This window comes from Medicago sativa, chromosome 8 (genome assembly GCF_051527215.1).
Source record: "Medicago sativa cultivar Bolivia chromosome 8, Bolivia_mono, whole genome shotgun sequence".
Taxonomy (NCBI): domain Eukaryota; kingdom Viridiplantae; phylum Streptophyta; class Magnoliopsida; order Fabales; family Fabaceae; genus Medicago; species Medicago sativa.
The window spans coordinates 92,311,342-92,337,776 of NC_140756.1; the positions used below are offsets into that span (position 1 = coordinate 92,311,342).

Consider the following 26,435-nt stretch of genomic DNA (forward strand, 5'->3'; position numbering starts at 1 on the left):
ATCACATCTTTATATAACCCATCTTTAAATCACACATCTTCAAATAGCACATCTTTATATAAGACATCTTTAAATCACACATATTCAATTAGCACATCTATATATAAGACATCTTTAAATCACACATATTCAATTAGCACATCTATATATAAGACATCTTTAAATCACACATATTCAAATAACATATCTTTATATAACACATGGTCAATTATTTTATTATTTACACATTGTCAAATAACACATCAATTACATCATTAAATAATACATCAATACACATCATCAAATAATTCATATAAATTATTTACACATCAAGAAATATTATGAAAAACAAATAGTAAAAATAGAACTAGAATTCTTTCACAAAATATTAGTGTGATACCGTGAGCCAATTAACAAGGGCAGGATAAAGATGCCAATTAGTATGTAAACATTTTGAAGCAAGACTAATTGAATTTAGAAGCTATCTTAAAATTCAATTTATTATAATAATAGTAATAGTAATCCTAAACTAGTGAACATATACGTACTCATAAACTTGTCAAAAAAAAAATATACGTACTCATAAAATTGCATCAGACTATTTTGAATCAAGTTCAACAATAAATGAATTGAGGCTCATCGAAGTGCAAGATTCTTGGCAATTTAAAGAAACAAATTTCATTCAAAGCTATACCTAGTCAAAAGAGTGTGTATGTTCCAAACCTTTTGGATGGCATCTCGTTTTGGATCATTAGCTTCTTAAGTAGTATATTTCTTTCAAAAGGTAATAGCATCATGCTATTGATAGTTAAAATTAATCTTCTGTGAAACTAGATACCACAAAACACGTTCAAATAGAGATAAGAAAAGCATTGGTTTCGGAGACTTCTGAACCATATTCAAAAATTAGATAGCTCAAATTAATTTATCAAAACATGGATTCTATAATATTTCTTTGCAGCATCTCTGCCGAATTGTAATTTCACTCGAACGAAAATATAACAAAATCAATTTAACTATACAATCAAACACGTTTTAATCATTCAATTATAACTATGAATCTATTGCAAATTTAGCACATAAAAATAATGAATTCAAAGACACAAAATCACAGCAGCAAATTAGAGCACGAATTTAACATGAATTCAGTAAAAGATCATGAAAAACAATGGAAAACTAAAGTCCTTCACTACTTATATGTTCATACAGCCCTTATGATAAATATAGACTTCCCTTACAACTCATCCTAAAGCATGTTAGATGCAATCTAATGATTCACAGACCTAATATTAGTGAAAGATAGTCTCACCCTTACCTTAGATTGTTTTTCTGAAATCAAAAGCAGCGTTCTTCGTTCCTAGGGTTTTCTCTCTGAGTTCTCCTCTTCTCTTCTCTTCTCTCTTCTCTTTCTCTTCTCTCTTGTTCTCCTCTTTTCCAAAAAACGGTTTAACGTAAAACTCTTTCTAAAAACCTAACTTCTCTATTTATAACACCTTCTTATTTCTCTTACACCTCAAAACTACTCTTTTCCTCATAATCTTATTTAATTAAATATATCTCTACACCAATTTAACAAATATATTATACTAGTAAATACCAACATATAACATATTTAAATAAATCACATAAAGAAACCCTAACTTAATAAAAATAATTAAATAAAAAGGAGGGCGTTACAGGTTTTGAGTCAATTTTTGACCTGAAATCACCCCTCTTCATCTTTTCCTCTCTAATTCAATATAAATAAGTGATTTTTTTTACATAGATCTAGGTTTTTTCTTCGTGATTTTGTCATCCGAGTGTGGTGGTGTGGTGTTCGTCGTCTTGTGCGGCGTTGTTTGATTTCCCGTATTGTTGCGGTGTTCATTTAATTCATACTGAAAGATCGGTTATTCAATCAAATAATTGGGTGTCAACGTTGTAGATCCGGAGGCATAGGTATTCCGGTCACTTTAATTTTATCGTATATTTTTGTATGCATTATGTCGTTATATGCATATAACTTGAATGTTGTGAGTTTGTTCGCAGATTCATCCTTTACGTTTTTAGCGGTGTTGAATGATGTAATCTATCAATTTGAATAAATGAATATCGTTTTGTTTTTGTCAAAAAAAAGTATTATAGATGCATCAATAATTTAAAATTTCAACTTAATTATAAACAAAAATATACAAAATCATTATACTAATGTATCATGCTCATAAGATACATGTATCAAACAACATAAACTATCCCACCAAATCATAAAAACATCTAAAAAAACAAAAAATTGACAAGTTTCTAAAGTTATTTAAGGTAAAGAAAATCCATAAAAAAAATTAAATTCTTCCAAATCGGATAAAACTAAAATAAATTAACTAGGGTTAAATTCATATTTCACTCAAAACTGATTTTACAACCAAATTTACCCGAAATTCACTCCTACAAACGTAAAATTAGACAATTTTACATCTTAACACGTGATTTTGACAATATTGATTGACATCGTATCTTCACCAAAAACATCAAGGAATTAGGTTTATATGTCCTCTCACTTGTATGTTAAAACATCACAAAGTTAAATATGAGTCTGATACCACTGTTGAGCCATGAGAGCGAGCCTCAACAAGTTGAATCATCATATTAAGCTAAGAACAACCACACAAGGGATATTGAACATCACATTTTCATCAAAAACCTTAAGACAATAGGTTTACGAGTCATCTTACTTTTATGTTGTTCAACCTCACACTTGACATATCATAACATTTTGTAGCTGAAAGGACACCCACAACAAAAGGTTACTTAAATCATATAAGACCGTATATAAACTTAGAGCAGTGTTACTTTAACACTATATTGTCTGCCGATGAGGGAAAGTCTCTTTGTTTTGAATTATCACACTAGACTAAGAGCAACCACGTATATGAGATTTGACACTATATCTTCACACAAAATCTTCAAATATCGAGTGTATGAGTATTCTCACTTATATGTTGCTTAACCTCAACTCGTATATCCAATGTGAGACTTTAACTCATATTTGACACATCAACATAATTCCTCTATCAATTGTGAGTCTCTTTGTGTCCTTGATCCAACATACACTAGAAATGTCTACCACTTCCCCAGTTGAATCAGACTTTGATACCATTGTTTGGCCATAAGGGGGAGCCTAACTGAGTTGAATCATCACATTGGACTAATAACAACTATACAAGTGAGAGTTGACACATCTTCACTTGAAACCTTACGGCATTTAGTTTATGAGTCCTATTACTTATATAGTGCTTAATATTTAATTTTTCAAATAATGTGAGACTCTTGATCACATTTGAAGTATCAACATATATAATCTCACGTCGTATTTAGACATCATATAAAAATACATTTATCAGAATTGTTGATTTAATTACATGGGAAAGGGAAAAAAAGTATATCTATACAATAGCCGACAACAATTTTTATTTTTATCAAACTGGCATTTCTTTAAGAATAAAGATACATTTTAATCCTTCACAATTTGTTTGCGAGGCAATATAATTTTTAACATAAAATAATATCTAAATTAATCTTTGATACTTTTATAAGAGGTCAATCTCTGTCCTCGTGAGCTTAACTCAGTTGGTTAGGACAATGCATAAAATATAATATGCAAGATCCGGGGTTCAAACCCCGGCCACTACAAAAAAAAAAAAGAGGTCAATCTCTAACTCGTTGTGTAGAAAGACTAATTAGTCCTTTGCAAAAAATGTCAAGAACTAATTTAATATTATTTTTGTTAGATATTGAATTGACCTCAAGAAAATAGTGAAAGACTTTCTTTAAATTTTATTTGGACATGAAAAATTTTATCCAAAAAAAAATCGCACATGAAGATGATTATATGTTTTTAGTTGACTATACATGATTGCGTCAAAAAAAGAGAAGACTCTATAATATATGAAGACAATCAAACAGTTCACTGAAATGCATTATTTCACATGGTGGCATCTCAATCCATCAGGGCCCGTCCCAAATTCACATTCCAATACATGCGAAATGAATTAAGGAAAATGATAACTAGTGTTTTGGGAGCATTGATTACAGAAATAAATATAGTAATTTTATACTTGAAATTGTGCAATTAATTCATTAAAAATATAAAAAGTGTTGTTTTCAACTTAAAATTTGATTTTTTTTTTGGACTTATTTTAACCAATGTCCCGGCCGGTTAGCATGACTTGTGAATTAATTATTCCAAAATTTGTAGTTGTAAGAGCTACCGCAACTATTGATAAACTAGCTTTATTCGCTGCACCACACTCTCCGCGAAGGCAACCATTGTGCTGACTTTTTTGCTAAGTTAGGAGCTATCTCAGATGCTGACATCCTGATCCATCACTCGCCTCCTGAAGATCTCCACCCTCTTTTGAGAAATGATGCTCTTGGGACTTGGTTCCTGAGACGTTAGTCTCTTTTTTGCTCGTTTTCCTGTTTCTCTTTCTGTTTCTTTCCTCTTGTAACCAAAAAAAAAAAAAAACTATTGATAAACTAGCTAGCAAATCTCTGCGTATCTACAAGATCAAGAAACTGTTTTATATTTCAGATGATTGAAACAAATTATTATACACTTCATAACTAAACCGTAGGCGTTGTTACCGTTGGAACAATATTTTTAAAAATCGGTTAAAAAAGTTTTTCAGCCATTGAAAAATTTCTGAGATGAGCCCAATAATAGGTCGTTTTTCTTAAGAGTATTTGTGACATTGTTTAAATTTGTGTAAGTAGTCTATCAATCAATAACCTTCAGGATAAAATAGCTTAATCTAAACTATATCATATTTTCTATTGTCATATTTTCTATTGCATTATAGGAATTGTTCTAGATATACACCCTACCCTCTATATGATAATCTAAACTATATCAGATTTTCTATTGTATTATAGAAATTGTTCTAGATATACACCCTCTAGATGATACTTGGATCATTCAATATGATACAAGACCACTCTTACTTTTGAAGAGATAAGAAAAAAAACTGAAGGGACTATTTTTACGAAGAAAAACGGAAAGGACTCTTTTTTTTTTAAAGGACTATTTTTTTCGAAGGGACAAAAAAGTAAAAGAAGAAAAAAATAGTTTGTCAACACAAGCCGAAAGAGGGAAAAGAGAGGAGGGAAATTTTTTTTGGCAACTCAAGAGAATTTTTAGTGGGAATAGAAGTGAGGGAAACGAGCTCTTTGTATAGTTGAGGAGTCAATGATTGGTTACAAATCCAATGGCTGAGATCATTTGACAATTGAAGAAATCAATGGTAAGATCAACCCTCATTAAAGAGCACATGCACTAGCGTGTAACAAGTGTATGATGACGTGTGCAAAATGCTTACGTGGTGATGATGTGTACTAAAACAAAAAATTTTAAAAAAAAAATTAATTAAACTAAATGTTTCAAGTCTTTAAAAAACTAGTACACCACACGGTCTAGGCTTAGCCGAACATTGGCGTCGCGCGTGTGTGGTAGTTACTTTGAGCGCGTCATCACCCGTTTACATAATTGTGTACCTCTAAGGACACACCTTTAAGAGAAAAACCTCCATTATATAAACACAAGTGTAGTATGTAATCTACCCGATATAAAACATATACTTTTTTTTCAATTCACACACCAACACATAATAATCAAAAAGTTTTTTATTTCTTGCGGGGATCTATAGTGAATACACCATATTCAATGAGGGTAGCACTTGGGCACCCCAATGTCGTGTGACATTGGCCAACCGAGAAGAGAACTACGAGATCCATGACAAGAGTCAAGCATGTGGCCCTTTTTTTAATTACACAATAAAAATATATTGAATTAGTTTTCGTTGTGGTAAATCTCCTCTAGACACCCCTATGTGGCACACACTTGACAATAATAAATAAAAAATGAAAAGGAAAGAATGTCAATCTTAGTTCCCTCACACTTCCTCCTTCGCCAATTTTTTCTCCGAAGTAGATGCAATATGCATTAAATTAGTTGAAAAAATTATCAACTAATTTAAAATATATTAATAAAAAATATTTAAATAAGTAAACTTAATAAAAATGGATAAATTTAGCTCAAAGTTTTAAAATTCTAAAGTTTATAAATTATTAACTTGATTCAAATGAATGAATAAATCTAGAATTTAATCAATATTTAATGTTAATGTAAAAATTATTTACAAATTTATATTCAATTCATCAAAGCATATTTTAGTAAAAAGATAGTTATGGGTAACTAATATATACTTTTTTGGTACAATAGGTGAAAAGAAACAAAAAGGGAGAACAGAAGGAAAAAACTATCTAAAAAAAGAAATACTACTAACTGATGCTTGTAGGGGTAGGCTAATTCCGACCGAAAACCGATAGGTCTCATGGCTACCAGCTTCATAAAAAAGTGTGAACAAATTAAAAAAGAAAACTAAAACAGATCGAGCTGACCACATGGATTGGACCAAACTCTAGAATATGTGACCCAATTACAAATAGATTGGCCTAAACTGACTCATTTATGTAATCAGACCTCTCGGATCGAACCGGACTGGGCTAGATCAGCCTGTTTGACACCTCTAATTTTGTCATTTTTCATTGCTGGCCAGGGGCATAGTGCCACGAGCTATTACGTGATTGTCACAAATTTAGTAACCGATCACCCATTGTATGTTTTAAATCTAATTACTGGTTTGCAGTTGCAGCGAGCCCCACAGCCAGGCTCCACCATCGTTTACGTCATGTCATGTCTCACTCAAACCTCCTACCTCAAACAAAATAACATTATTCTATCTATCCATATATATACAGTACTAACTAGTATTGTTATATCATCAATCACTCACTCACACATAATTAACAAAACAAAATAGGTTTGTCTTCTTCTATGGCGAGCGGCACACCATTCATTCATGATTCATCATGGTTCAAAGTATTTTAATTTATTTTGGTATCATTTTTTTATTACTTCTGAATTAAGAAATGAGAATTAATTGAATTAAAGTATATATTAAATAAAAATGAATACAAAAAACAAACAAACAAACAAACCAAAAGAAAAAGACTCATTCAGATTAATTTCACCGTTTGTTTACGCATCGAACAGTTGAAGCGGTGTGAAAGAAAAGACAAGAACAATGGTCCATACACGTGTCCACCATAACCTAACCTGTCTTTGAGAGCCGTCAGATCACCAATCAATTGAAACAAGGAAAACGAAAGCAGAGACCAAACAGCGGAAAATACTTAGGTGACATAATGTCACCGTGATATTAAGTCTGAGCCACACAAATGTGTTGTGTTGTGTGGCCCAGATGTGTTGTATGTGTTGTGTGGCCCAGATATTGTGTGACAATATGTGTTGTGTGGTTCAGATTTAATGTCACGGTGACATTATGTCACCCAAGTGCTTCCCCCAAACAGCACGCCGTATTATAAAACCAAACCTAATATCAGTAATCTAGAGTTGTCGAAACCAAACACAATTCAATCTCCTTTCTTAACCAATTAAACCATTCTTCATCGTCATTATCTTCTTCTTCATAAATAATTTCCTTCTTCTTCTTCTTCTTCTTCTTCTCTGTAGCTGTCTACAGCGAAGGAATGCAGAGAGATGAGAGGCCATTGCTATCGGTTCTCTCCATCTGAAATTGTAAGCATTCTTACAAAACGCATCATTGGCGGCAGACATTGCCACCGCAAACACGTTGAAGACGGTTGATCTATTCTCCATCTTCATCGTCTTCATCTCCTCTTTCCCAAAATACCCTTCATTTTTCTTCTTTCTTTTACTAGTTTATTACTCCTTTGTAAATACTAACCACATACCATGTGTGAGAAGGAAAACCCGAACTCTCACTCGGCTCTGCTCGATGGAAAATACGAGCTGGGTCGAGTTCTCGGTCACGGAACATTCGCGAAAGTTTACCACGCCAAGAATTTGAATACTGGAAAAAACGTAGCCATGAAAGTAGTTGGAAAAGAAAAGGTGATCAAAGTTGGAATGATAGAACAGATCAAAAGAGAAATCTCTGTCATGAAGATGGTGAAACACCCTAACATAGTTCAACTTCACGAAGTCATGGCTTCAAAATCAAAGATCTACATCGCCATGGAACTCGTCCGCGGCGGAGAACTTTTCAACAAAATCGTCAAAGGTCGACTCAAAGAAGACGTTGCTAGAGTCTATTTCCAGCAGTTGATATCCGCGGTTGATTTCTGTCACAGTCGCGGTGTTTACCACCGTGATCTCAAGCCGGAGAATCTCCTCCTCGATGAAGACGGTAATCTTAAGGTATCTGATTTTGGTCTCTGTACTTTCTCTGAACATTTGAGACAAGATGGATTGTTGCATACCACATGTGGTACTCCGGCGTATGTTTCGCCGGAGGTTATCGCGAAGAAGGGTTACGACGGTGCTAAGGCTGATATTTGGTCCTGTGGTGTTATTCTTTACGTTCTTCTCGCTGGATTTTTACCGTTTCAGGATGATAATTTGGTTGCTATGTATAAGAAGATTTACCGCGGTGATTTCAAATGTCCACCGTGGTTTTCTTTGGATGCTAGGAGGTTAATTACAAAGCTTCTAGATCCGAATCCGAATACAAGAATTTCCATATCAAAGATAATGGATTCTTGTTGGTTTAAGAAACCGGTTCCAAAGAGTATAGCGATGAGGAAAAAGGAGAAAGAAGAGGAAGAAGATAAGGTGTTTGAATTTCTGGAGTGTGAGAAATCATCGATGACACCGACGACAATGAATGCTTTTCATATAATTTCCTTATCAGAAGGATTTGATTTGTCGCCATTGTTTGAGGAGAAGAAGAGAGAAGAGAGGGAGGAGATGAGATTTGCGACGTCTGGGACGCCGAGTAGAGTGATATCGAAACTGGAACAAGTGGCGAAGGCGGTGAAGTTTGATGTGAAGAGTAGTGATACGAAGGTGAGGCTTCAAGGGCAAGAAAGAGGGAGGAAAGGAAAGTTGGCTATTGCCGCGGATATTTATGCGGTGACACCGTCGTTTCTGGTGGTGGAGGTGAAGAAAGATAAGGGTGATACTTTGGAGTATAATCAGTTCTGTAGCAAGGAGCTTCGTCCTGCTTTGAAAGATATTTTCTGGACTTCTGCTGACCCTCCAGCTGCTTGATGAATAATTTTCATCATTAATCACAATGTTATGTTCTTGTCTTGTTGTTTAATTTACTTATATTATGTCTCATTCTTCCCTTTGTAATAATTGTTGTTTAGGAGGAGCTTCATGTTTTTTAGACTTGAGATTATGAGATTTGTGTGGTTCTTGTTCTTGTTTTAATTATCAATTTAGGTGAATTATGTTTGTGCTTTTGTATCTCTATCGACTAAAATGGTTGATGATTGTCACTTGTTAGAAGAACAAGCTAAAAAATCCTTGTTGATGATTAATTGTCTTGTTTGTGTGTGATAATTTATGTATGTATAATTGGACTGTTATGAAATTCTTATTCTCCTTTACAAATTTCATAGCTGCCTTGGTTATTGTTTATTTTAACAATTTGCTTCATCCGTCTAGAGTTGATATTATTGAGGAATTTGATTCACTTGGTTCACACACCATCCCGAATTCTCAACCCGTGAGGGATTGCATCAACTTGCTAAAATATCATAATTTTGCTTCAACCATCTACAATCAAGATTATTGAGGAATGAATTGTTGGTTTACACCACCACCATCCCAAATTCCCAACCGTGAAAGATTGCCTCAACTTGCTGAATATCATATTAGAGAGGCTGCATTGAAGAGCACATGGATGGGACCAAACTCACTCTGAACATGTGCATGTCATTTTCTTTTTTTTTCAACCATACAGTTTTTTCAAGTTTTGCGGTCTTGATGTTATTTATTAAAAAAAAAAATTGACCGTCTCTTTGATAACTTTTTAGTTCACAAATTTTATTACTCCATTTAAATGAAGGGAAATGTTAACCAGGCACTGGTTAAGGAGTTAAATATATATCTTGCATTGGAAGTTGTGCTGTCATTGCATTAAAAGCTTAAAAAATGTTCTTTTTGACTTAAAATTTCCACTTTTGGCTTCCTTAACCAGTGCCCCCGGGGCACTGGTTAACATGACCCTTAAATGAATTATAAAAAAAATATAGAAAAAACATTAAAGAAAAACATCAATTATTGAAAGTCGAGAACTATACAATTATTGAACATAGTTGGTCAAGAAGAAAACATCAAAGAAAAACATATATGTGGTCACTGCATTATTTGGTACTCAGGTTTCACAGCTTTAATACTTGTATTTATGTGCTTTATATGCAGGTGAAGGATGATAATGAGGGACAAACATGGTCCCATATTATTATTAGATAAATTATTATGCAATGAGAAAAGAGAACTCATTCTCTCTTTGATTTCAAGAAACGATACTGATTTGTGAAGTTTGTACAAACTAACCTTTTCTCCTATATAAACTAAGTTAACTGGTAGTAGCTTGTTACTGATTCAAATATTACAGCTTGAATTGAAAGAACTATGTAACTTTTGGTGAAATGTCCATTTCAAAACGGGAAAAAGAGGGGTGGCATTTAGGTGGGTGAGGGAAAGATTTTCCCACCATGGGAAAGTAAATTTTGGCCACTAAATTAAAGAGGAGTACATATTTTATCATGATCTGTCAACACTATATCTTTTTTCACTTTGTCTTCAACCTCACTATCATCAACCTCCATGAAACTACAATTGACCCACCACCACACTGATTGACCCACCACCTATAATTTGATTATTCAACACCAAGCTATTATAGTATGAAGTATGAACTATATTTTGCCAAGTTCCTAAAACACCATTCGTGGTTGGAGTATCAGAAATTAAATTGAAATGTCTAAAAATTATAATGCTACAAGGTAATTGTTACCATATATTTCACAACTTTTTATGAATTATTACCGTCTCAAAGGAGAAGATAGCAGTCGAAAAGAAAAAGAAAACAAAAAGTAGCACATGAAGAGAAAAGAAAATATAGAGCATGTGTTGAACTTCCATCGCCGCATCTTCCTCCACCGCTCTCCAGTGTGGTGGTTTCGCCGCGAAAAAATGACCTCTACTACAACTAGTCGACGACGATGGTTGTGAGTATGAGCAGAATTGGGAAAGTTTCAATTGATGAGGAAAACGAGGTAAGTGAATGAGAGCAGGATAGATCTAGATGGAGAAGAGATTAAAATCATTGGTGGTGGTTGTGGTGGACGATGGAGGTTGAAGATAATGTTTTTTGTTTGACAGAAGGTTGAAGGCAAGGTAAAAAAATACAGTGTTGAAAGACCATAATAAAATCTATGCTCCTCTTTAATCTAATGACCAAAATCTATTTTCCTATGGTGGGAAAATATTTCCCTCACCCACCCTAAATGCCACCAGAGGAGGTAACAAAAGTAAAATCTTGGTAACAGAATTGAGCGAAACTATAAATACAAAATATCATATCTTTAGCCTTCAGCCGCAATTTGACACATTGACTCAATCGATGCATTCGTGGTGGTTAGATTGAGATCGAAATGTTAAAAATTCAAAATCGATATTTTTTATTTCAAAAAATCAAAATGGCATTGAACCATCCAATCTCGATCCAATAACCACACTGTAAGTACTTCAAAAATTCAGTTTTGACTGCTGGAAGTTAAATCTGACCAAATTTACAGCTTCATGCTTAGCTACACCAACCAAGGAGTGAAGACGGCAAAGAGAGATGATACTCCCTCCGTTTCAAAATGAGTGTCGCTTTAGCCAAAAAAATTGTTTCAAAATGAATGTCACTTTCTGTTTTCAATGCAATAATAACTTTTTCTTTTCAATTGTACCCTTCAATTAATACTATGTTACACTACTTCCAAAGTATTATTTTTTCTTTAATGAAAAACAAACCAATAGTTGATTAGGATAATTTGGTAAAATTGCTATGACATTTGACTACTTTATTTCATTCCTTAATCTGTGTGCAATTGGCTAAAGCGACACTTATTTTGAAACGGAGGGAGTAATAATTAACATTATCTACCTTTTTGTTTATCAACTAGAGTCCTCAAATAATTGGATAACATTAGCCAACACAACAAACTATTATGCATGCTATAATGAATTATTAACTAACTAAGAACAAAGGGAGCCCCTAATATGGACCTTGAAAATAAAGGTCCACCGATGGACCTGTATAAGTGACCTATTATAGCCAGTTCCATACAAAAGAAATGATGACAGACTTCTACCCTACGTGTGCACCTCTATTTTTCTTACTTTTTGACACTAGTCTTCCATCTCTATCTTCAACATCTTATGTTTATGTTTTTTTTAATGGAACCTATGATGATCTTTGTGATTAAACTATTTATATTTTTATTTGTAAACCATTTTAGCTCTAAATATTTGGAACAATAATCATTTCCCAAAATAATTTTTTGAATAATTAGATCTGGTTATTTGGAGATGATGGAAACAATAATCATTTCCCCTAATTTTATCCCAAATAAAGGGTCTTCAGCTGGGATTGAGTTTGCAAATTAGAGGAGAAAGTGAGAGAACAACAATGGAAACATGGACTTGATTTTTTTTTACTAAAAAACCACTCTTACTCCCGTATGTTCCCACATTGTGTCCAGGAACCTAAGCAGCAGCAACAACATAGATATAAAAAAGTACTTTAACAGACTTGCTTTTACAACCTTTTCATTTTTAGGTTCGACCATTTTTTGGTGATAAGGTTTGATTTTCAATCATGCTATTGTGATTGTTGCACTACCCCCACCAAGTCCATTTGCCACCAGATCAATAAAATCCCACAAAGTAATTAGGTAAAGACAAGCTTTGTTTGAATCACATAGGAAATAACTGTGGAAGATTTTCTGCATAATTTGTTGTTGATGAAATTCTACATAAATCTATTGAGAATGGATTTGGACCATCTTCATCATTCATCAACGTTCGGAAATGCAAGCTGAGAATTTTGGACCTTTCCAATAGAGACCATTTCTGGAAAATTAGCTTTGATCTTTTGTCAGGATACGAGGATATTCTAATAAAATTAAAATTATTATCTAAATGATGGTAACCTGCTGCAGCAAGTCATTTGTACTGGTCCACCAATGGACCCTTACTTTTGAGGTCCATATTAGGGGCTCCCAAGAACAAAGGGATCCAATGAATACATTTTCACAAAAATAAAATAAAATCATATATGTTGTTGTCCTGCCAGTCTGTTGTCTAAACCATGTATGCTACCCACTATACACCACTACAACTTGTGCATTTTCATCAACAAATTGTCTTCTGCGAACCACAAGTTCATTCTTTACATCACTTTGGAAATCTTGTTAGTCACCAAACATGATAGATGTACTATTATGACATATTTGTTTGTTGTGCTTGTTCAACCCATACTTTGGAACATTGAAAAGGATCCATTCCCAAAGTCACAATCCGTTGAAATAGTATAGAAGCATGTAAATTTGCATCTTCTGTGCTCCCGTTTTTGGAATCACTAGAAGTAAATGTGCATCTTCTGTGCTCCCGTTTTCGTAATCACTAGGCATCACGTACATGTCTGAAAATGCAAACCTGTGAATTCAAAATTTATTACCAAAGCAATAACAGTTTAAAGAAGCTGAAAGATAACATTATGATCATTAACAAACAATAATAGTATTAGCAGTACCATTCAAAATAACTAAACCACAAAATAGACTTAACAGACAACTAGAATTCAAACCTCATTCCGAATATCACACAATAAATTAATGCAAGATAAAATGACACAAGATATTATTTTTTTTGAAAAAGCTAAAATGACACAAGATATTATATCACCACAATGTTGCAACTTTAAGACTTGAGTATCTCATGTGACATGCAATGGAGCAATTTTAGAAAATAAGTTATTTGACGAGGTTAGCAAGTTGAAAAGGGAAATCAAGGAATCCAAAATTCCAAACAAAGGAAGACGATAAATCCTAAATTTTCCAATTTAATGTGAAACAAATCATATTCTTGACGTAAGGGTATTATTTGCTATTTTATCACAACATCATAAACATATATGGATTCAGAAACGGGAAGCCAAGGAATAGAAATCAGTTTCTTCCACTCTTGAGTAATGAAGGGTGTCGAAGAATACGCTCCATGTCTAACAATTCTTGAGTAATGAAGGTTGTCGAAGAATACACTCCATGTCTAGCAATGGATAGAAATAATTAACATTTTCCTCTATGATATTGCAACTAATTTGTAACAATCATATTCCAAGATCCTATATTAGCTTTCTACTTTTCTATTATTTTGAACCCTAGAAAATTATAAATAACATCATACCAATATAGTGGCAAAGCTTTTCATTCCTCATATTATTTTGAAGAAATAGGAATCTGTAAAACCTGATAATTTTACTCTGCTAAGCAACCACAGAAGTGTATATAATAAATAGGTACTCCCTCCGGTCACTATTATAAGCAAAAGTTCACTTTTTAGATTCATTCAATAAATGATGTATGTGGTCTATATATAGACTACAGACATCATTTATTGAATGAACCTAAAAAGTCAACTTTTGCTTATAATAGTGACCGGAGGGAGTATACTCGAGCACATGATCACAATCCACCACACACTGTTCTGACTTTACAACGGGAATAAATGCTCACTTTTATTGCATAAGGATCAAAATCAATTGAGGGGTAACCTTGGCGCAACTGGTAAAGTTGTTGTCATGTGACTGAAAGGTCACGGTGAAAGGTCACGGGTTCAAGTCCTGGAAACAGCCTCTTGTGTAAAACAGGGTAAGGCTGCGTACAATACACCAAATGGTGGGACCCCTTCCCGGACCCTGCATATGCGGGAGCTCTAGTGCACCGGGTTGCCCTTTTTTTTAAGGATCAAAATCAATTAATGTAAATAAGGTAAAATCTTGTATTCTTGTTCGATTCCTAGTCAAAGTAAATCCAGCTGAAATGGAAATAAAAAGAGCAAACTGGTTTAGTTTTATATCACTCTGATGCAAGTGCACTTTTAGGAACAACATTAAACAAGGAGTTGTTTAAAAAGGTGCATTTCAACAAGTTTACCATGGAACCTTTTATTCTTTTGAACTTAGATATATATAAAACCCATTGGTAAGCCTACACCTAATATTTGAATCACATGGGAAGGATGAATGCTTCCCTCAAAAGTACAACATCATAGTCATCTATGTGGTAATGAGATAAACCCTTGATATCTTATTTCTCTATGTAAAACATCATGGTCACATGGTCTTGTCTACATCCCAAGTTCAAGACCATAAGGCTTTAGAGAGCATAATAGATAAACATATATTACGATTTAAAGTAGTAACATGATAATCTAAACTTCTAGGAGTGGCTAGCTCATTGAATATAATCCATTTATCTGTGTGTGTATACTTTAGCTCACGAGTAAACAACACTTGCATCATGAGTTAAGCAGAGAGAGAGAGAGCCAATTTTAACAATATATTCTCCAACACACTTTTTCCAATACACTTTTATTACTAGATGAAATTTATGTGAATCCTATTTAATCATGAGCCAAACATACACTATATATATTAGGTGGGACTCTAATAAAAGAGAGTATGTTTAGACAGTATGTCAACGACATTTCTCTTAAACCAAAGGATAAAGGCCAACTAATAAAGTTACGACTATGATAATGGTTACGAAGTTTAATTGAAATATACAAATTCTAACCCAGCCAGACTCAAGTAAATACAAGTTATAGCAATTAATGACAAAATGCAATTGTTAGAGGGTAAGGCTTCTCCTATCCAAAATTCAAATTTTGAGCAAAATAATTAAGTTTTTGTAATGGAATTGCCACTTACTTACCAGAGATAAGTTGACATGCTTGTTCCTCTAGCAACAAAGCTTGAGAAGTAGTCCGTACCATTATGTATGATTTCTATCAACCACTTTGAATCTAGCCAATTTGTGGCTAAATTCCTGGTTATATACCGGCCGAATTTTTTATAATTATACATTTGGATCCTGGAATAAGATATCGCCACGTATAGCATTCCTTGTGACCTGCATATATATAGCCCTTAGTACTGCATTTCATATAATAAAATCAGTAGATCACAGTTGTATCGCCATGTCATGTTACAATGCCTGACAGGCATATCTACTGTTATTTTGCTGACAACAAGGTTACCAAAACCAATTTCTAGGATCACAGCCTGGTAATTTAATGCACCAATTTTTTTTAAAGCATGTGAGAAAATCTTATGTTATTTTGTCAGTGTTCACTTTTTATGTGTTAGTGCTCAAAACTTCCTGTCTTTTCTATCATGAAATTTCAGACAGATGAGTCATTTCCTTATGTGATGATGTACTGCACATACATAGGTGTATCGCAGTTTGAGGATTAATACCTCTTAGCCTGATAATATGGCTAGTAAAATAGTTAATGAGCTCTTAGCCTGATAATATATGAGAAAATCTTATGTTATTTTGTCAGTGTTCACTTTTTATGTGTTAGTGCTCAAAACTTCCTATCTTTTCTATCATGAAATTTCAGACAGATGAGTCATTTCCTTATGTGATGATGTACTGCACATACATAGGTGTATCGCAGTTTGAGGATTAATACCTCTTAGCCTGATAATATGGCTAGTAAAATAGTTAATGAGCCACAACAAAATACTAATACAAGTGTTCCAGATCAAGCTTAGTATTAAAAAAATTACCAATACAAAATTAGATAAGAAATCAAAATCCAATTAAGAATAAGAGATGATTTATGAATAGTTAAAAGATCTAATCCCATAATAAAAAGACATAATTAAATTTGTAATATTCTAATATGAAATGTATAATAAAATCCTATCAATTTGCATTACATTCACTAGGAACGCTAGCAACACAATTTTTTGGCTACAGTTTTGAATATATTTTTAATCTTATTTTTCTAATTAAATGTGAAACAAATCCTATTTATCCATCTTAATGTAACGGCATTGTTAGTTACTTTATCTCACCATCATAAGCACAGAAGGATTGAGAAATGGGAAACCAAGGATAGAAATCAGTCTCTACCTCCCTTGAGTAATGAAGGGCGCCAAAGACTACTCTCCGTGTCTAGCAATGGATAGAGATATGTAACCTTTTCCTCTATGATATTGACATATTGTAACTAATTTGTAACAATCACATGGAATTCATAGATCCTAAATTATTTAATACTTTTCTATTATTTTGAACCCTAGAAAATTACAAACAACATCATATCAATATAGTGGTAGTGACAATGCTGTTCATTCCTAATATTATGTTGAAGAAAATAGGAATCTGTAAAGCATGATAATTTTACTCTTCTAAGAAACTACAAAAGTGTGTGTATAATATATAAATATATTCAAGCAAATAATCACAATCCACCGCACTATTCTGACTTTCCAATGGGAAGAATTGCTCAAGTTTTGTTGCATAAGGATCAAAATCAATTAACTTAATGTAAAATAAGGTAAAAACTTGTATTCTAGTTCAACTCTTAGATAAATCCAGTTGAGATTTACAGAAAAAAAAATTCTATCCTAGAGCAAACTGGTTTAGTTTTATATCACTCTGATACAGGTGCAATTTTAGTGACAACTCAGACAGACAAGGAGTTTTTTAAAAAGGCTTATTTCAACAAGTTTAGCATGGAGCCTTTTATTCTTTTCAACTTAGAGATATTGGTAAGCTTTACCTAATATCTGAATCTCCTGGGATGAATGCTTCCCTCAAATGTAAAACATCATAGTCAGCTATGTAGTAATGAGATAAACCCTTTGCTATATCCAATTTCTCTTTTCTAAACTAAATTCCAGAACAAGACAATAGTCGCATGGTCTTGTCTAGCTCATAAGGCTATAGAGAGTGTTATAGAAATATATATTATATTATGATTAAAAGTTGTAACATAATAATTTTCTTTTTGGGAGTGGCTAGTTCATTGAACATAATCCCTTTCTTTTTGGGTGTGTATACTTTAGCTCATGAGTAAGCAAAACTTACATCACGGGCATTGAATGTACCGTGCCTTCATCAAGTTAAGCTTGAAAGGTGTGCTAACAGCATTTCTCTTAAACCTAAGGATGAAGGCAAACCAACAAATTCTACTTAACGAAGTCATGACTATGATAATGGTTATGGCATTTAATTAAAATATAGTCTAACACAGATAGACTCAAGTAAATACAAGTTATGGCTATAACTAGCTACCTATTAAAGACAAAAATTAAATTGCTAGAGGGTAAGGCTTCTCTAATCCAATTTTCAAAGAACTAAGTTATGGTAATGGAAACTGCTACTTACCAGAAAAACATTCCAAAAGTTGGCATGCTTATTGATTACTTTTTATCTAGAACTGAGTTTGAGAAGTAGTCCCTACCACTATGTTTGATTTAACAACCACCTTTCAATCTCCTTCAAAAAAAAAAAAAAAAAAATCTAGCCAAAATAGTGGCTATATTTTTACTTATACACAGACCTACTTTTGATAATTATACATTTTGATCCTAGAATTAAGAGATATCCACATAGAGCATTCCCAGTTACCTGCATTAGTATATCCCTCGGTATAAGGATTTTCATATAATAACCTCAGTATATCGTAATTATCTCCTCATGTCAAGTTAGAGTGCATGCAGGCATATCTACTGCTATTTTACAGACAACGTGCTTACCAAAACCAATTGCTATGACCCCAGCCTGGTAACATAATGAACCATAGGAAACAGATCATCCCCTTAAAAACACTCCCTACTTGGCTTAAACCATTCTGGAGGAGGGTTATTGGGGATGTCAATGCCATGTCGTGCGAACTGTTCTCGGAGTTTACGAGTCGAGTTTACCTAGGCAAAACGAGTTGAGGTAAACTCTCGAGTTGCAAAACCATGGGTAACCCTTGCTAGTGACTCCGCATGGTATGTTACACCTCTTATAAAACAAATGGATCAATCACAAAGTATGTTCTAAAAAATGTATTGCTAGCAACCCCCTTATATTCATTAACTAGCAATCCCCTTGTATTCATTAATTGCATAAACACTTTGCTAACAATGATAGTTTAAGACTTAATAAGGAGTGCTCTGCTTATTTATGTTGTAATACATAAAATGAGAGTCTCCCCAATATGGACCTCAAGAAAGGGATCCAAAGGTGGACCCCCATCATTTTAGTAAAATGCCACATACATCTATCTTTTTCATAAAAAAACCATTATTTTAGTGAAAAAGGGTGGGGGGGGGGGGGGGGGGTCCTCCTTTGGACCCCATAAAATGATAAAACTTTGCAAGTGAACCAACAATATACTTATCATCATAAATGACTGTAGTTTTAGCCTAATAAGATAAACTGAACCACATTTTTAATGTAACAATATCCATGTTGGTCTTTTTGTTAGTTCTCTCACTATAATAATTTATACACTTTTGACTTTCCATTGTTCTTATTATCTTGTTTGGAAAGAAAAAAAATTACTCTACTGCATAGTTTTTTTACTCTTTAGTAAAAAATAGATAGGCAAAGGTTGATGGACTGTATATCAAGTTAGGCTGAGCTTTAAAATGGAACCTGGACATACTATAAAGTTACATTGGACATTTGAGTTTTAGGGAAAGAATAAAGATCAAACCTAATCAAGTGCAACAACGTACATCACTGGGTAACAACAAGGGAGACAAGGAGAGACAGCAAATATGTTGATAACTACTTCATTTCTATGTTTGAGAAATCTGAATTAATTAACTGTTACTTTACTTGCAGCAAATTTTGTACATATGCGGAGAATCCAAAACGTGAAATTATTTATTCCATGTGTATAAAAACGATATATTTAAATGTGAAGAAATTAAGTCTTAAATTCTCGTTCTTATTTAAAAAAAAAAAAAAAAAAACTTAAAAGTCTCATTTCTCATAATGACAATAAGGAAGTTTGAACCATCTGCAATTGTCTATAGCCTCTCATCAGTAATCCAGTGGCTGAAGATAGAAAGTGTTTAGGATAGCAAGTAAGACAAAGAGGCCCAATGGTCTAGCCTCCACTAACCTATATACATATGTTTATTAGTTAATTAGTATTTATGTACTTAACCTAAAAGGAGATTAATCAAACTTTCATTTTGATTAATGAACAATTTAATCATTTTCCATAGATTATATTTTCTTTTACCTTCAAAAGAATAAAGCATCCACATTTACACTATCATCATAAATTTGAATACTGATACAATGAAAGTACAGAATTCCCGCGTATGACCATTGCCAAATTCTTAGTAGGCTACAACAAACTCGAATAAACAACAAAATACATAAAAAGAATTTTAGTATGAAACTGGGAACTTGGGACACACTTCATCTGTTAAATCCTAAGCAATTGTAAACTTCATTTCCTCTAGCCTGCTTCATTTCTTGGTTATAGATTTTTAACTTCATGCATGATGAATAATATGGATATCAATAAATCATCAAGAGTCACTTCTAATGTAATTAGTCCTGATCTATTAGTACTAATTGAGTGTATACAGGTTGTTTCGAGGAAGGGCTTTTTGGTTAAGTCAACTGGAGTTTTGCTTGTACTATGAGTGCTGTGTCGCTCCTTTAGAGTTTATATCTGGAGAGTAACCTTACCAGTTTGTGGGGAGTTTTTTTTTGTGTGTTTTTGATGATTCCACTTTGTATATGGGTTGGAGTACCCCTTGCACTCCCTATTCATCAAATTTGTATTGTTGTTCAACAAAAAAAAATTAAGTGTAAACTAGAAGTCCTTAGTGACAGAGACTACTGCTATTATTTCAGTCCAAAAGAGTGACCAAGATATGATTCAATTTCAAGTTTGAATGATTATTTTTGGCTTAAACGTACTTTTGGCCCTCCAACTTTACAAACTTGCAATTTTGGTCCCCGGCTTTAAACTGACACTTTTTTCCCCTATCTTTAGCCCCTTTTGCAAAAGTGACACCCCCATTGATTTTTACCAAGTCAATGCCGGTGTTGGGGTCCAAAATCGCCAGTTTGTGTCAATTAGGGAGTCAAAATTGGCAGTTTGTGTAAGTTGGCGGCCTGAAAATGCAATTTAGCCTAATAATAAAATACACAAGTGGCATTTGAGTCATTAAATTTGGTGTTTGCGTATGCATTGACCTGGTCAAAATCGAGGGGATGTCACCTTTGCAAAAGGGGCTACAGTTGGGGGGACCAAATCCCCGAGTTTGTAAAAATTAGGGAGCCAAAAGTGTGTTTAAGCCGTTATTTTTTTACACCATGTTGGGGATTCTAGGGCGCATCGGGAGCAACATTTCAAACTGTGGACCACATTATATGGTCACAAGAGAAGTGCTGGCAACACTCTCTTTAACGGCCACTTTTTTATCGGGTTAAATCAATGTGGATTCTACACTTTGGAAACGGGATCCACATAAAGTGGTCATACCTACATTGATGTCAATCAATAAATTGGTGAGTGTTAGAGAATGTTGAAAAAATAGTGTTGCTAGCACTCATCGAGGTCACAATATTGCGGTTGTGGCATGTATGCAAGCGCATCAGGCCGCAATTGCGATGTGATTGTAAATCATAATAAAAAGCACATCGCAACACCATAATGTCCGCAGTATAGTTGACCCAACAGCTGCATTGTGCCGCATCAGGCTGTAATGGACTATATAATTCTCACACAAATTATTTTTCTATCTTCCTTTTTCTTTACATCATATACTTAGAGATATCTTTAAGCGATAGTTAGTTTTCAAAATATAAAGTGATACATATATAGTTGATAATGAGATATATATTTGATTTTGAGAGAGAAAATAAGAGATATGCATGTGAGTTATAAGATAAGTAATAAATTATAATATTTTATGCTAATGAAAAATAAAATCCCACCGCAATGATCGCAACACCCACAATCGCAATAGCGGTATCCACTGCCGCAATTTAAAACCATGACAATCATCTAGAATCTTAAAATATATCATATACGAGTCTTTTATATTTTGAATAATATGATTCATCTCTGTTATATATCATTTATTTAACTCATTCAGTTAACTCATTCTCAATTGATTGGGAACTAAATATTCACACTTGAAATCAAACACATATGTTATGCATCTAGTGAACATTTAATATTTATTTATAGCAGTAACATAAACTATAAACTATGTAATATATTCCATGAAGGGGTTTATGAACCATACCCATCTCACTCAATCAACTTTGTTTCTCCTCCCTCTCTCTCTCTCCATTGATTGCCTGATCGTGAAAATTGAAGGAAAAAAAGTTGAAAATGTATGAGAAAATGATTATTTGAAAAAATAGGTGACCTAACAAGGAAGGTTGGTGCTTGATTACCTGTATAATCAAGGAAGGTTGGTGCTTGATTGAACTCCTGTATCACTGTACATATCCACTCCAGTCCACACCTAGGAAGCTAGTACAAAGGGGAAAGAACAAAACAAAACAAAACAAAAATTACCATATTTAGCTACAATATGCATCATTTGATTATGACCCATCAAATTCTTATTATTCCCAACAATTTCTTACAGAATAGTATATATTAAGCACAAAATCTGGATTCGAGAAGATGCATGTAAGAAAAAAAGGGTTTAATAAAACTTCATTCATCTAAGTTAGATAAATAGACTAAATTTTCTGTTAGAGAATGAATAGTAACAAGGCGTACCTTTGATTTGAGAAACTCCATTTTGATTTCGGATAATGAAAACAAGAAAGACAAGTACCATGAAAAGCCACGCTTTGATCTACTTCCATGATCACAATTGCAGCATAAATAAATAATATATTCTTTTATTATTATTATTATTATTATTATTATAATCAAAATATAATAATCATAGAATGAAGCTTACTTTTCCTTAAAAAAAATAAATAATTGGGATTATTTTATTATTCTAATTATAATTTGATCATTGTTTTATTTAATGAAAAATGTTAGATTGAGTTAATTGTAAGATTAATTTTTCTCTTTTGTCTGACTTTAAACATAAACCTCTAACTCCTTATCCATTAACTCAATCTAACCTCCTAATTTACATATATTGTTTATATGCATCTAATCAAATCACACTTTGAAATGATTTCTACATGTTGATATGATTGAGTGAATCTATAAAATCACACTATATAATATCTTTACAAAATTTACGTGGTAAAATATGATTGAATGTATGTTATAAAATAGTTTAAGCGATGCATAAAATTTAGATGGTTAGATATAACTGAATGCATGTATAAATTAAGCACATAAAAATTAAATTCTTAAAAGGACAAAACTTAGGTTCATTTCTTTAAGAATTTTTTGTGTGTTTCTTCATATAAAATACTCGTAACTAAAAATGATTTCTTAAATCCACAATTTTCTCTGTTTGTTTTAAGCATAAATGATTAATTTTATGTGAAGAACCACACGAAAAACACCTAAAAAAATGCACTTAAGTTTTATCATTATTAAAAAAATTAAAGTACAAATAATAGAAAATCGTATAATTAAAATAAGACACAAATATATGAAGTACATCTCATATGGTAAGAGGCTACATGGGATCTATGAACCAAAAAACAAAAGAGGTTGTATGGATATATGATATGCAAGGGAGCTAGTTTAAACCTGCCACTTCTCAATATATACTTACTGTGTGAGTTTCACCGTTAGACGCATCAAAATGCAAAAATTAAGCCATAGATATATACATTATATTGTTTGGAGTAAAACTAAATTGGAATCCCTTAAACATTGTCTAGGTGAAAAATATATGATTGGGAGAAAAAACTTCACCAAAATAGTCGATCAGGTTCTACAATAAAGATTAGTTATCGATAAAGACGATGAATACTTCGCACTAATAATGCTTAAAAAAAATTAAGTAACAAATATGCACCCAAAAGAATAAGGTCAGAATGAAATAAATAAGGGCTTCAATTAAAAAAAACATGGATAAAAGACTTAATTATCCAAAAAAATAAAATAAGATAGATAAGGCAATTGATCGAACTTGAAACAAGAAGATTCACATATCTTTCTCTCAAAAAAAAAAAAGATTCACATATCTTGTTTAAAGATAAGAGGCTTCATTATTTAGCAAACACAGGTGAAGGGATGTGAGAGAAGACTAGGTGAAGAAAATTACAACAATGAGCTGCAAGATGGAGTGGAATCATCAGAAAACTTGATTAAAGAGATGAGATCTATGGAAAAGAAATGGAAAGAGAGACACAGAAAGAAATGAAGAGTTGAGAAGATGACAGAAAGAGAAGTGAGCACGCACCAAGAATTGTATGCTATCATACAATCACTGCAGCATGTGCTCACTCTCTTCTGTCAATATCTACTCCACTGTGTGTCCCCTCTTTTGAATATTCAGTAACATATAATGGCACTGGCAGAAGCTAGCACGTATATTAATTGTTCATAGCAAAACATCCACAAATGTTGATTCACTCTTTCTTCTCTATTTTCTAATTTCTACCACTCTAATGAATGAGTCAGATCAGATCTGCAAACTCATATCCTCCTATTTTTGGCACAGTCCTATGCTGCACATAGCTAAATATATATATGAAACACCTAAGATTTCAACTATAATATCTATCACTCAAAATGGCCTATTTTGATCTATTTGCATTAGGGCTCTTTGTTTTCTTGCTTGCTTTCTGTCTCTCACTCTCTCCCTATCCTTTTCAACCAATATTGGACAACATTTATACCAACCAAACCCTTTTGCATCTCTTTTCTTTTTCATTTGGAGGGCAAAAAAAGAAAACTTTTTGACTTTCTATCCACCTCTGTAGCTAGCTAAAGTTACTTATATATATAATTAGTTGTCTTTAACCTCTGGTTATAAAAAATATATGAATGTTATTTATAAAAAATATAAGACACTAACACCAATACTTATACATATATAGTATAATTAAAGAAAATATTAATGTTATTTTTAAAACATCCAAATTGAAAATCAAAATATGCATCTAAATATAACAATTTGTTCCATTGCAAACAATTTAAAACCATATAATGTGATAGTCTTTCATTCATTCATTCAACGTTCAACACACCATAGAGAAAGACGAATAGTTCAAGAGAACTTGAGTGTGTATCCTGGCTAAAATAATTATTAATCAAGTTTTACTTACCTCATGACGAACTCCAAATTATCATGACCCCTTATGCCCTAAGAACCTAGTAAGTTTAAACAAAAACAAAAAACTCGCACCGAACACCATTGCTTCGACATGTCTCTAACGCCTCTATGTTTGAGATGTGTTCAGAGTGTCAAATGTGTGTGGAAGCAAAGGAAAAAATATATATTTAGACACTTGTTTGAGTTGTCATACAATGAACTAGCCTAAGGATCAAGTAGTTCAAGCTAGGGTTTTTTAGACCTCAAAATTTTAGACCAAAAAATGGCCTCAAATTAATTATTTTATAAAGAATAATGCTGCATGTCCCGACAAATAGCAATCCCGAAATCATCCCGAGAAAAATTTCAACTAAATGTGTTTTTCCTTAATTACAACAATACCCTCCCATGTATTGTGGGCCCTCCCTTTTATTGTGGCATTATACTGTTCGGGAATGCATCGGGACAAACCATGTCGGGACAAATAGCAATGCTGTTTTATAAAATATGACAAATTTGTTATAAATGTTGACCAACTTCAGTTAGTCATGATGAGGGTTCTGCATCCTATCTATCCTCGGCTCGAACTTAAACTCGGCAAAACTTGATTTTTTATATATTATTTTATTAGCATAAGCTTTATGTTATTTATTATTTTATAAAATAAAAAAGGGCAACCCGGTGCACTAGAGCTCCCGCATATGCAGGGTCCGGAAAGGGGTCCCATCATTTGGTGTATTATACGCAGTCTTACCCTATTTTACACAAGAGGCTGTTTCCAGGTATTATTTTATAAAATCTCAATATAAATTTTGTTGGACCGGTTGTACAAGTGTCTTACACCGACATGTGTCGAACACAATGACGCGCTTGATCTAAGAAGTGTATGTACTTCACTTAGGTTTGTTGGAAGAGAATAAAAATCTATAGATGGATGCTTGGTGGAAGAGAATAAAAATCTACAGATGGATGCTGGGGAAGGTGAAGCTAGTGATGATCGATACGCGGTGGTGTGATACATGTTTTTATATAATTTTTCCCATTTGTGAAAATTAAAGTGTACTGCTTTTTCAACGGCTTTGTGAGGTTTATTACTATTTCAGAAGAAAAACACGGCAAACAGGACAAGTTATGATATGATATAACACAAATGATGAGAAAGACCGTGTACTTTAATTTCAAATTTCAATTTCAATATTATAATTTAAAATTAACATCTTATTGTACAAAAATTTCATGCGTCCAATCAACACAACTGCAAGACAGTCGAAGAAAAAAGGACAATGAGGGAACGGA

The 26,435-nt window shown here is 33.1% G+C and overlaps 1 protein-coding gene and 1 long non-coding RNA gene across 3 annotated transcripts; one reads left to right on the forward strand and one right to left on the reverse strand.

Moving 5' to 3' along the window:
* Nucleotides 1-7,428: 7,428 nt before the first annotated feature.
* Nucleotides 7,429-9,454, forward strand: SIP3 (SOS3-interacting protein 3). The gene has a single exon (XM_085732895.1). The coding sequence runs from the start codon at nt 7,790-7,792 to the stop codon at nt 9,104-9,106; it is 1,317 nt and encodes a 438-aa protein (XP_085589021.1). The 5' UTR covers nt 7,429-7,789; the 3' UTR covers nt 9,107-9,454.
* A 3,560-nt stretch (nt 9,455-13,014) lies between these two features.
* Nucleotides 13,015-24,689, reverse strand: LOC146903344 (uncharacterized). 2 transcript variants are annotated; one of them, XR_015021564.1, is made up of 5 exons: nt 22,682-24,689; nt 22,348-22,426; nt 22,194-22,248; nt 15,838-16,035; nt 13,015-13,558 (listed from the first exon to the last, which is right to left on the reverse strand). It is a non-coding gene; the product is annotated as an uncharacterized LOC146903344 (long non-coding RNA). The 2 variants fall into 2 exon arrangements; XR_015021563.1 differs by lacking the exon at nt 22,682-24,689 and having other exon boundaries at nt 22,348-22,662.
* Between the last annotated feature and the right edge of the window lie 1,746 nt (nt 24,690-26,435).

Excerpts from the sequence above, each read along its gene's own strand:
- SIP3 (XM_085732895.1), top strand. The coding sequence starts at position 7,790 with ATGTGTGAGAAGGAAAACCCGAACTCTCACTCGGCTCTGCTCGATGGA.